This window comes from Molossus molossus, unplaced genomic scaffold (assembly GCF_014108415.1).
Source record: "Molossus molossus isolate mMolMol1 unplaced genomic scaffold, mMolMol1.p scaffold_m16_p_11, whole genome shotgun sequence".
NCBI classification, from domain to species: Eukaryota; Metazoa; Chordata; class Mammalia; order Chiroptera; family Molossidae; genus Molossus; species Molossus molossus.
The window spans coordinates 46357098-46369970 of record NW_023425346.1 but is presented as its reverse complement, the minus strand read 5'-3'; the positions used below and the strand labels follow the sequence as shown (position 1 = coordinate 46369970).

Genomic DNA, 12873 nt, shown 5'->3' with positions numbered 1-12873 from the left:
GGCCAAGGGAAGGTGGTTGAAAAAGAGCAGATAGGTAAACAGGAAAAAAATATTACCTATTTAGAGCAAATAAGATTAATATTTAGGGCGTGTCAATTGTATTTATCAACTTGGAGTTTACTGCAGAACTTGAAGGAAGTTTCAATGATGTGGGAGGGAATCAGGGTGGACACTATAGTATAATTATTTGTATTTTCATCTTTGTCCTTAAATGCATTTCCAAATTACTTAAAGGACAAATAGAAATTACCTGTGGTGGAAACATGAGCAAGAGACAAGGGCAAGAATCACATCCTGGGCATAGCTGTGTACCCAGTACAATTGCATTGCTGTTCACTAGGTTAAATGTTATTCACTAGGTTCATTGAGTTAAATGAAGAAAAAAATATGAACTTTTAATTATATAATAGCTATATATTTATACCTTCAATTTCAACTCTAAAATGGCAACTTAAATCTCTAAATTGTAAATTTCCAAAAAAAAATTCTTAGCTTGCTCTTTTAACCATAATAACTGTAAAATAGTAACTAGTTGTACTTTGTTATAAAACAAATTATCTGAGTCTCATATATCTACTTTTTTATCCATGCTTACAGAATTTTTTGTTCTAAGTCTTCAGATGTTGGATGTCTATGAAACACTGATTACCTATATTCTGTTGCATGGCTGGTTGAGCCACATCCTATTAATAGTCTTTGCATTGGTTAGTTAGGAAGTAAAATGCAAAACTGATGCTTGACTCTAGTCTGTGTACCTTCTTCTGTCCAGTTCATTGCATGGATTGTTAAGTATACTTGCATCTTGATTAAAAAAATAAATAACTGGAAACAGTACCATTTCATGAAAAGTTATGTTTTATGAAAAGGAAGTAGGCTTGCCATGCTAATTTACTATAGCTTTAAATTAAACTCTTTTTTAATATACTCCCTTTTTATTGAAGTCAAAACATGAAAAACTTTTGTATTAAATGTAATCTAATATCTGTTTAATTGTTATTTTTGCCACAGACTTTTCCCTTGTTTTATTGATAAAAGGAGGGACTCTCTCTGGAACAGACTCTTACCAGTCTTTGGTCAATAAAACCTTTGGCTTTCCAGGGTATTGCCTCCTTTCTGTTCTACAGTTTTTGTATCCTTTTATAGGTGAGTTACTCTGAAGATGCATATTATACTTGTTTGCATAAACATACTGCCATTTCCAAATAAAATAGTTTTAATAGTCATTGCATAGTTATCTTAGTAGTTGAAATATATTCCAAATTAAGTGTGTTTTTTTTTTTTTCTTATTTTTGTTTGGTTTCCTGAGTATTTCATTAAAATAAAATGAGTGATTTTGATTAGGTTAATGCTTGTGCTTCCCTAGTTTGGTGAAAAATAGAATGATCTGGGATCAAAAGCAAGTGAGAGAAACAGTATATTTCTTCAAAGGCTGAAATCCAATTTTTGAAAACCCAAGGTTTGTAGAAGCCACCACGTACAAGGCCAACATGCTATTTAAAGTCTGTACCATAATGGTGAAAATGTCACCGAGCACTTCTTAAATAAAATGTTAACATTCAACAATGCCAAATTGACTTCAGTTTTTAAACCAGTAATACAGAAGCTATTGCTTAAACCTCTAGTTTTCAATGTCTCCACCAAAGAAGAATTTATTTCCCCCAAATCTTACTTTGTAAACAAGGAGATATTTTGGAGCCTTAACAATTTTCTGTTGTTATTCCTCACTTCCGGCAATACATGTGTTCCTGAAAAAGTTTTTGGAAACTGAATTTTAATGACTAGTAAATCACATTTTAAATGACTACCAAACCTCACTATTATTTTAAGATGCTTAGAAAGAATCAATTTATAAAGTGAAAAAAAATGTTCTAATATGAATTTATATTCTCCCATAAATCTGTTGTCTAGTTATTTTTAAAGTTGTACATGTTGATCATCAAAAAATATATTTGAAAGTAGTAAGATTATGCCAATATTTGGGAAGTAGTAACTGATTATTTTCAAAAGATTCAAGATGTAAATTGTTGGTGACTGTATTATTTTAATTATGTATTTAGCTATGATAAGTTACAACATAGTAACCGGAGACACTTTGAGCAAAGTTTTCCAAAGAATCCCAGGAAGTAAGTAAATATATTTATTTTTTATAGTTTTTCATAGTTAATGTGGTTCATGATAATTTATAAGTAAAATATTTGCAAGTTTGAGAGATGGATGACTTTAAATATCTGGCAATATCCAAGATCTGTTCTGATCCTAAAGTGTTAATCTACCTGTATATATAGTTTAATTCTTATTTAGCTGTTTAAAAAGAGTATTACTATTATTGCTATACTTAGTAATATTATTACTATTAAACTAGCCCTTATATAATAGTAAGAATTAACAATAATATGTATTACAATTAATAGTTAACTATTATGATAATAAATATTATTACTATATTTAAAATACTTTATATTTGAAATATATAATGCTAGATATCACCAGCTCTGTTAGTAACATTTTCTCATGTGCTATTTTTATTACACCATTTCTTCAATAAGCAAGCTGATCTTTCCCCCTACTATTTCTATTAATATGTAACTTAATGTAGTAAAATTAACCCTTTTTATTGGATAGTCTTGTGAATTTTGACAAATGCACATAGTCTTATAACAGCAGCCATGATGAAAATACAAAAACAATTCCATAACATCTAAATGTTCCTTATTTCTCTTTGTAGTTACACCCTCCCTCATTTCCAGCCCTGGCAACCACTGGTATCTGATTTCTCTGCCTAGTTTTGTTTTTCCCAGAATGCCAGATCAATGGCATCGTATAGTATGCAGCCTTTTGAGTCCAGCTTTTTCCCTTAGCATAGTGCATTTGAATTTCAGCCATGACTTTTGGTATACAGTTTGCTCTTAAAAAAAAAAAAAAAAAAAAAAAAAAAAAAAGCTAGGGAGTATTCCATTGTGTAGATGGACAACAGTTTATCTGTCACATAGTTGAGGGACATTTGGGTTGTTTCCAATTTGGGGTGATTATGAAAAAGCAACTATGAACATTCTCAAGCAGACCTTTTTAACATGTGCCACAGCCCAGCTCCTTGTTCAACCTTTCATCATATTATGGCTATTTGAATAATTCAGAGTCTGTGCTTTGGAGGGCTTCTCATCTAAGCCACATAATTCCCATGTTATTGTGACCTAACTCTATAGTTGTTATTGTAGTTGAGAATGATACAAAAATGCCGTTCCTCTTAGTGCTTGAATCACCATTCTAAAAGACATACAAAACAAAGAAAAACAAAACCTAGCACTAGAAATTGCACTTATTCCTCTTGAAGGGTTAGCTGGAATCAGGGCTACTTGACTATCAAACCACAAAACCAATGCCTGCTTGCTATGTGACCTTGAGAAGGTCAGTGCCCTCTCTGAATTCCAGTCTCTTAATTTCTAAATTATGAATTAGAGTATCTAATTGCTTCATAGAATCTGTATGTAAAACAAGAGTTAATACAGACGGTGCCTAGCATATAGTAGGCTTCCCCAACATTGTTAGCTAGTATTATTGTTACCCCGAATTATTTGCAGTTTTTGTCCTAGTCTTCCACCTCCAAATCATGATTTCATACACTTAGTTATGTGAGTGCATAGAATGCTAACTAACAATGAGAATATTGTAATACCATATAGACAATATGATCTAAATCATATAAATTTCCTATTTGCATAAGTAAATAAGGAATTTTATTAAAAATACATTCACTGTAAGCTGTGGTTATCTTTTCGTTGTGGGACCCATGAGATTTTGTTTGTTTCCTTTGCCGTTTTCTGAAGGTTTCCAAAAGAATATGTATTAATTTTTTATATTTTTATTTTGTTATTTAGGAAGTAATACATATTTATTAAGAAAATATTCAAAAACACAGATAAACAAAATAGAGAAGGTAGAACAACTCATAATCTCTTCCTCTTGGGAAAACCAAGTAGGGACAGTCCTTTCAACATTCCCTTCCTCCCTCTCTCCCTCCCCTCCTCCCTCCCATCCTTCCCTCTTTTCTCCCTTCCTTCCTTCCTTCATTCTTGTTTAATGTATACTTTCAGAGTTTTAAGAATGAGTGTAACTTCAGATAGTCACATGAATAAGATAATGCTGTACGTCTTGTTCTATAATATGCTTTTCTCTTGGCAGTATACTAGGGACACATACTCATATCAAAACATACAGATGTAGTCTATTTGTTTAATTGACATTTTAATCTTCTCCTATACAGTATCTACTGCACAGTTAGATAGACCATAATTAAATTAATTTTCTCTGATAGAAACATTTTTATTAATTAATTTTTATTGAATTTTAATTTTACAAATAATATATACATTCAGAATAGGCAAAAGTACGTTTATAGTTGTGAGTGTGCAAAACTCAAGAGTTTATTCTTGCATTATTATTTTTTTTTTTATCCTCACCCAAGGACATTTTTTTTTTGTTCAGATAGAGAGGGAGGGAGAGAGAGGAAGAGAGAGAGAGAGAAACATCGACGTGAAGGGACACATCGAGTGGCTGCCACCCGCACAACCAACCAGGGCCGGGGACAAACTGCAACCGAGGTACGCGCCCTTAGCGGGAACCGAACCCGGGTCTCTCGGGACCGCAGGCCGACGCTCTAACCGCTGAGCCAAACAGGCCAGGGCTATACTTGCATTATTATTTATTAATTATTGTATTATTTTTCATATGAACAGCTGTAACCCTGCTTTTGCCCATCCCTGTATATGCTCTTTATAAAAATAAAACTTCATAGATAAGACTAATGTTCCCTTTGAAACCCCCTTCCTGGTTATTAATTTTATGATAATCAAAAATGACTTTTAAAATATAGGTCACATAGCAAAGAACACACTTTTATTCTTTTCACAGTATTTTTTACATTGTTGAATGTGATATTTTGTAAAGTATGATTGTATGTCTTATAAAGATTAATATGATGCCAATGTATTTTTAGAAGTAGATAAAATCCTTAGTAAACCTGAATTTTTTCTCCTGAAATATATCACCAATATCTTAGACTGGCAAATGGGCAATTGCTTATACTTTTTTCCAGGTACCCAAAGTCTTGGTTCACCATACAAGTCAAAGTTATGAGAAACGGTGTAAGAAGTAATATGTTTAGATAATTTTGAAATTTTTACAATGTTCAATTTTTTTCTACTATTGTTTAAATGTTTTAGAATGCTTATTTGGGTGCATTTTTGTTAAAAGATCAGTATAGGGCCTGGCCAGAGTGTCCTCCCATGGACTGAGAGGTCCGGGTCAGGGCGCATGCCTGGGTTGTGGGCTGGATTCCCCTGGAGGGGGGAGGGTGAGGGAGGCAGCCAATCAATGTTTCTCTCTCACATCAGTGTTTCTATCTCTCCCTTTCTCTCTCTCTAAAAAAAAACAACAACAATAAAAATATATTAAAAATAAAAGATCAATATAGGTGATAGATCTCATCATTGGATCATTAGTGAAAAGTGTCCTTTACATGAATGGAGATCCTCAGTTATTAGGCTCATACATGCTGTTCGTAGCAGTCTATTTTAGTGTTTTTCTAGGCCTTAGAATTTTCTCAGTGAAGAAAATACATTTTCTATTAAATATATCATAGAGGGAGCAGTTTGAAAGGGTAAATAAAAACATATATACAGATAATTTAATTTAAATTATATTCACCAGGAATATGTAAATAGTTACATTCCGGGTTTGACAACTTAAACTTTTATTGTTTTAATTTACAACTTTCTTATGATTGTTTAGTTATGGCTGATTTAAATACTTATGATTAATTATTCTATTCTTGTGGATATGTATGTTTGTGTGTGTGCAAAATTTGTGCCATTTTGAAATTTCTATCTTTCTTTTTAGTTAATTTATTAGCCATATAAGAAAACTAGTTTCACTTTTCAGAGTAATAGCTTCTTTATTTTATTTTTTTTTAAATTACACTCACTTATTTGACAGACTTCCCTTCTATAGACCTTAAACTTCTCAGAATTAAATACGCAAATTAAAGATGTGGTACTACTAAGGATATTTCAAAAACTCTAAGTACATGATGTGTGAAGGAATTCAATGTGGGCTGAGAAACTTCAACGTAGTGTCTTCACTGAAGAGATGTAGAGCTCCTGAAGCAAATACTACGATTAGCACGGCTTGAAAATATGCATAAATCCTTATAAGTATCTTTTAATTTATGTTTACACTTTTTTTATTTGATGATAGACACACACATATATACACATGTTCTCTCTGTCTCTCTTCATTCCCAACAGAAGGATAGAAATATAGTGAATATTTTTGTCTAAATCTTTATTTTTGAAATTGTGCTGAAGTTTTACTGTTCAAGTTTCTTTGAAATAGAAAAAAAAAAAGTTTTTAAACCCCAGAAAAGCCCTGGCTGGGTGGCTCACTTTGTGGGACCGTTATCCTGGGTTCAATTGCTGGTCAGGGCACATACCTGGGTTGTGAGTTGGATCCCTGGTCAGGGTGCATAGGGGAGGTAACCAATTGATGTTTCTCTCTCTCTCTCCCCCTTCCTCCCTCCCGTCTTTCTCTCTCTCTAAAAAAATCAGTAACTATATCCTTGGGTCAAGATAAAAAGAAAAAAGCCTCAGAAAATACTCTGTCCCTGTGTAGCTTACTTTTTTTGCCTTTGGAAAGGATCTCTGTACTCTAAGGAGACAAAGGAAGGTAGAAATAAGGAAACTACTTAGGAAGCTATTAAAATCATTTAAATGTAAAATATTTTAACATTTGAACTAAAGGTTTATCCTTAAGTAAGTTTGTGTTTATATTTTCATGTATTATTTCTAGTTTTACATGGTTTTATGGAGCATATTTACTCTTAAAACTTTGTCTTTTAGATATTATTTAATATTAAAGTCATTTTGATAATTCAATATTTACTGTCACTAATGTGCTACTCATACCCATAAACACTTTGTAATACATATTGTGTTTTAGTTGATCCTGGAAACGTGTTTATTGGTCGCCACTTCATTATTGTGCTTTCCACGGTTGCCCTTACTCTGCCTTTGTCCTTGTACCGAGACATAGCGAAGCTGGGAAAGGTAATTTTTACATTTTGAGTAGGTGCAGAAATGCACTTTCTTACCTGCATTTAATTTGGACCAACTATGGTCTGTACAACGAAGTTCTTAATTACAGTATTTATCTTTAATTTCCTCTAGTTTAATTATAACTATGCTAGAGTAAACTATGATGGAATCTTTAGCTTCTTTTGGGGAATAGAAGGTTCAATAACTGATGAGTGTGAACTAAATATATCTTTTCTTTTTTCTTCTTTGAGGTAGGTACTCTAAGTGACATCAGGTAGCCACCACACATTTAGAAAATATAAAAAACTTAAACCAAATTTAATTTACTAAAAAAAAAGTTTTATCTTTTTTATAGAGGGTAAACAATTTAAAAGTAAACTAACTTTAGAAATAGGGGTGAATCATTTTATTGGCTTAAAATTTTCTTTGTAAATTACAATGTCTGTTGTGTCTATTTTTCATCCATCACATTCAAATGTAGATGTGTTAATTGATTAATTGTTGAGAATTTGGCCATTATTTATTATTTGTATTGCTAAAGACAAATGTTGATTTATTTCTAATGAAACCAACCAAATAATTATTAAACTCACTACATATACACATCAACATAGAGTAGCCTTTATCTGGTTATATTTATTTTCTTACTAACAAGAAACATTTGTATTTTACCCAAAATAGTATTGGTGCTGTATCTACATGATGCCAAGCATTGCGATGAAACATTTTAAAAAATAGTTATACACATTATATCTTTTTTTTTTATTTTTTTTTTATTTTTTTGTTACAGATATTTCTCCTTTTTTACCCCATTGGCACCCTCCTCCCCGCCCCATCCCCGGCTTAGTTGTCCATGTCCATTGGTTATGCACACATGCATATAAGTTCTGTGGTTTATCTCTTCCCACCCCCCCACCCCCTCTTCTGAGGGATGTCAGTCTGTGCCCTACTTCCATGTTTCTGGGTCTACTGTATTCCTCAGACTGTTATGTTCATTATATTCCACAAATAAGTGAGATCATATGAAACTGTCTTTCTCTGCTTGGCTTATTTCACTTAGGATAATACTTTCAAGGTCCCTCCAAGTCGTCTCAAAGGATAAGAGATCTTTCTTTCTTACCGCTGCATAGTACTCCATTGTGTACATGTACCACTGCTTTTTTATCCATTCGTCTACTGATGGACACTTGGGCTGTTTCCAGATCTTAGCTATTGTAAATAGTGCTGCTATGAACATGGGGGTGCATATATTCTTCCTGCTTGGTGTTTCAGGCTTCTTAGGGTATACTCCTAGAAGTGGGATCACTGGGTCAAATGGAAGTTCAATTTTTAATTTTTTGAGGTAACACCATATTGTTTTCCATAGGTGTGGAGAAAAGGGGACTCTAATACACTGCTGGTGGGAATGCAGACTGGTGCAGCCACATTATATCTTTATATTCTGTTTTGAAAAATCCAGCAGTTGATTGAATTTTACTTTTTTGCTGTGGTGTTTAATATATGTTCAGAGTTAAAAAGCCCCTCTTTTCAGGTACAGTTGAAAATGGTGATGATATTTCAGAATATTCTGACTATTCTGCCTTCCTTCCCTAACAGTCATCTAGAAATAAACAAGAGTGTATTAAAAAGGGATTTTCATGGTGAAATATCTGAAATGGCTGTTTTCCATTCACATATTCAATGTAGACAAAATTGTCGCCTTCACAGAGCAGAGGGCAAGAAATTTATGAAAAGAAAACTGCTAGTATTCCATCATATTATTACCTGAACATTTTTGCCCTAAATGTCCCTTTAAAGTGTCATACTGAAATGTCTAAATAAATCTCCTAATGAGCAAAGCAGGCTAGTTAGGCACCCTGGTCTGGAGTCAGGATGCTTGCATGTGAGTTCGTCCTTTGCCACTTTCTTAGTGGCTATGTGACCTTAGTAATGTTAGTTAATATTTCTGTTCCTCAGTCGATCAAATGGCCTCATAATAGAACTTTCTTTCTAGTTAAAGACTAACAATGTAGAAAACAAGGTTAACAACTATTAAATGAAATAAAATAAAATTTGTATTATATTTATCTTATCAGAGAAAAATCTAAAATGTGTTCCTCCATTAAAAATTCAGAAATAAACATGTAACAAGTGCATAGAACACATATACACACTGACCAGTTCATATTTTAACCAGTTGAAATAGTGATGCGAGAGAGAAGAGGAGTCAAAGAAGACTTAGAAGCACAGACCACACGGCAAGATCACAAAGAAAGGAAAGCACGAACAGAGCGAGAGAACAAAAAGGAAACAGCAGAAGCACCCCAGAAATGTGGGAAGAGGTTGTTGGGTTGAAAGGGTAGGGGTAAGATAAAGACAGAAGCAGAAGGAGCAACTATAGATAGGAAAAAAAGCATAAGTCAACACTAAAATTGGGCCTGAAGAAAAATAAACATAATTTATTTTCATAAAAGAAAATCATCAGTTTTGTAGTCTACACAGGAAGCCAGTGAAAACATGTAAAACCATGTTGCAAGATTATAATAGTCATATATGATACCGGGTCTCCTATTTGAGTGGAAAAAAACTAAAACTATGATCTGATAAAAAGTTACATACTTGAGACTATCAACCCAATCTAGAAGAATAATCACGAAGTGATTGTATTTGAAACTGTACATACTCAAGTAAAAAGAGAAACACCTAATATTTTCAATAAAATAATCTCTATACCAGCAATTTTCAACCTCTTTCATCTCATGGCACACATAAACAAATTACTAAAATTTTTCAGCCCAAAAGATACATATTTGCCAATATGACAAAAAAAATAGGTATAACTTTGCACACTGGAGTGTTATTGTTGTTGGCTACGGTCTTTCTTTTTTTTTTTTTTTTTTTTTGGACAATCTAAGGAGAAAGAGGTCAGTACCTAAATAGTCAGGTATCGCATGTTTTAAAAATTATTGTGGGCCACAGCGCCAGCACTCGCCCGGATCGTGCGTGGGCCTGGCCTCTCCCCCGGCGCAGGCTCCGCTCTCGCTAGCTCCCCCCAGGGGACATGTCTGCACCATCGAGCGGGAGTTTGAGGAGTTGGATGCTCAAAATCGTTGGCAGCAGCTGTACTTGGAAATTCGCAATGAGTCCCTTGACTATCCTCATAGAGTGTCCAAGTTTCCAGAAAATAGAAATCGAAACAGACACAGAGATGTAAGCCCATATGATCACAGTCGTGTTACACTGCAAAATACTGAAAATGATTATATTAATGCCACCTTAGTTGACATAGAAGAAGCGCAAAGGAGTTACATCTTAACACAGGGTCCACTTCCTAATACAGGTTGTCATTTCTGGCTCATGATTTGGCAGCAAAAGGCGAAAGCTGTTGTTATGCTAAACTGAGTTGTAGAGAAAGAATCGGTTAAACGTGCACAGTACTGGCCAACAAAGGAAGACCGGGAGATGCTGTTTAAAGAAACAGGATTCAGTGTGAAGTTCTTGACAGAAGATGTGAAGTCATATTATACAGTACATCTACTGCAATTAGAAAATATCAATAGTGGTGAAACCAGAACAATATCTCACTTTCATTATACTACCTGACCAGATTTTGGAGTTCCTGAATCATCAACTTCATTCCTCAATTTTTTATTTAAAGTGAGAGAATCTGGTTCCTTGAATCCTGAACATGGGCCTGCAGTGATACACTGTAGTGCAGGCATTGGGCGGTCAGGCACCTTTTCTCTGGTAGATACCTGTCTTGTTCTGATGGGAAAAGGAGATGATATTAACATTAAACAACTGTTACTGAATATGAGAAAATATCAAATGGGGCTTATTCAGACACCAGATCAACTCAGATTTTCATATATGACTATAATAGAAGGAGCAAAATGTATAAAGGGAGATTCAAATACACAGAAACGGTGGAAAGAACTTTCTAAAGAAGACTTATGTCCTGCTTTTGATCACTCACCAACCAAGATAATGACTGAAAAATACAATGGGAACAGGATAGGGCTAGAAAAAGAAAGACTGACAGGTGACAGATATACAGGACTATCCTCCAAAATGCAAGATACTATGGAAGAGAACAGTGAGAGTATTCTACGGAAACGAATTCGAGAAGACAGAAAAGCTAACACAGCTCAGAAGATGCAGCAGATGAAACAGAGGCTAAATGAGACTGAACAAAAAAGAAAAAGGCCAAGTTTGACAGACACCTAAGTATTCATGACTTGAGAATGTTCTGCAGCTATAAATTTTGAACCATTGATGTGCAAAGCAAGACCTGAAGCCCACTCCGGAAACTAATGTGAGGCTTGAAATACCTATAGATTGCCTCACATTTGTCTGTTTACAAAGTAAACTTTACATCCAGGGAAAGAAGAGCACCACCAGCAGAAGACTTTGTAGAACCCTCTAATTTGATGTATTATTAAGTTTTTTAATGCGTGTATGAAATGTGGAAAGATGTAAAAGAAATAAATTAGGAGAGCAGAATGGCCGCCATCAACAAATCATCGAACAACAAGTGTTGGTGAGGGTGTGGAGGAAAGGGGACTCTAGTTCACTGCTGGTGGGAATGGAGACTGGTGCAGCCACTGTGGAAAACAATATGGTGTTACCTCAAAAAATTAAAAATTGAACTTCCATTTGACCCAGTGATCCCACTTCTAGGAATATACCCTAAGAAGCCTGAAACACCAATCAGAAAGAATATACGTACCCCCATGTTCGTAGCAGCACTATTTACAATAGCTAAGATCTGGAAACAGCCCAAGTGTCCATCAGTAGACCAATGGATAAAAAAGCAGTGGTACATATACACAATGGAGTACTATGCAGCGGTAAGAAAGAAAGATCTCTTATCCTTTGAGTCTACATGGAGGGACCTGGAAAGTATCATCCTAAGTGAAACAAGCCAAACAGAGAAAGACAAGTTTCATATGATCTCACTTATTTGTGGAATATAATGAACATAACAGTCTGAGGAATGGGGTAGTCCCGGAGATGTGGAAGTGGGGTATAGACTGACAATCCCCTAAAGAGGGGGGTGGTGGGGGAGAGATAAACCACAGAACTTATATGCATGTATGCATGAACAGTGGACATGGACAACAAACTGGGGAAAGGGCAGGGAGGGAGGGGGAGGGGGGAATCAGTGGGGGGAAAAGGAGAAACATCTGTAACAAAAATTAATTAATAAAAAAAATTATTGTGGCACACAGGTTGGAAATTGCTGCTCTGTGCTGAACTGATGGTATCTTTACCTTTTCTTCTGCAGATCTCTTTTATTTCCACAGTGTTAACAACGACGATTGTTTGCTTCACAGTGGTAAGGGTGATTTCGTTGAGTCCACACATGTAAGTTTTGTTGCTATATTGCTTTGCTTGGCCTTTTATAACCTTCACACAGATATTTATTTCACATACATTCTGAAATGTAAAGTAATTGTGGTACCAGAACCATCGTTTTTTCTTTAGTATTTGACAACATAAGAGAAAATAATTACCTTGAAGTAGACATGCATGTGTACCTTGAGCTCTGCATGGCTGATGAGAATGGTGAGAAATAGGAACTAGGAAGAGCACTCAGGAGGAAAAGTGGTGGATGGTAGATGGTCTATATCAACCTTGGAAATAGATTTGTTCTTAACAAAGTTTCACCAGTCAAGGCTGAAAGGAGATGAGTGAAGAATATGTTGGATGCTTTTTGCCGTCAAACAACATGTAGTCACATTGTAGTCACACATGGAGAGCCATTCTTTATTCTCTACTAAGACTATATTCTTCAGTTATTTTG

At 34.6% G+C, this 12873-nt stretch overlaps 2 protein-coding genes across 3 annotated transcripts in view; both read left to right on the top strand.

Moving 5' to 3' along the window:
• The window catches only part of SLC38A11 (solute carrier family 38 member 11), a 56974-nt gene that overhangs the window by 7099 nt on the left and 37002 nt on the right, over positions 1-12873 (top strand). For both annotated transcript variants that reach the window (XM_036254221.1, XM_036254220.1), the window contains exons 4-7: positions 1009-1143; positions 2058-2123; positions 6994-7100; positions 12355-12434. In XM_036254221.1, coding sequence (XP_036110114.1) covers positions 1009-1143; positions 2058-2123; positions 6994-7100; positions 12355-12434 — 388 coding nt within the window. The remainder of the gene's footprint in view (positions 1-1008; positions 1144-2057; positions 2124-6993; positions 7101-12354; positions 12435-12873) is intronic.
• On the top strand, positions 10142-11384 carry LOC118625335 (tyrosine-protein phosphatase non-receptor type 2-like). Its single transcript, XM_036254222.1, has one exon. It carries the CDS (start codon positions 10836-10838, stop codon positions 11292-11294), a length of 459 nt encoding a protein of 152 aa, XP_036110115.1. The 5' UTR covers positions 10142-10835; the 3' UTR covers positions 11295-11384.

Bases quoted from the DNA above. Each gene is read 5' to 3' on its own strand.
- LOC118625335 (XM_036254222.1), top strand. From the start codon at position 10,836: ATGGGAAAAGGAGATGATATTAACATTAAACAACTGTTACTGAATATG.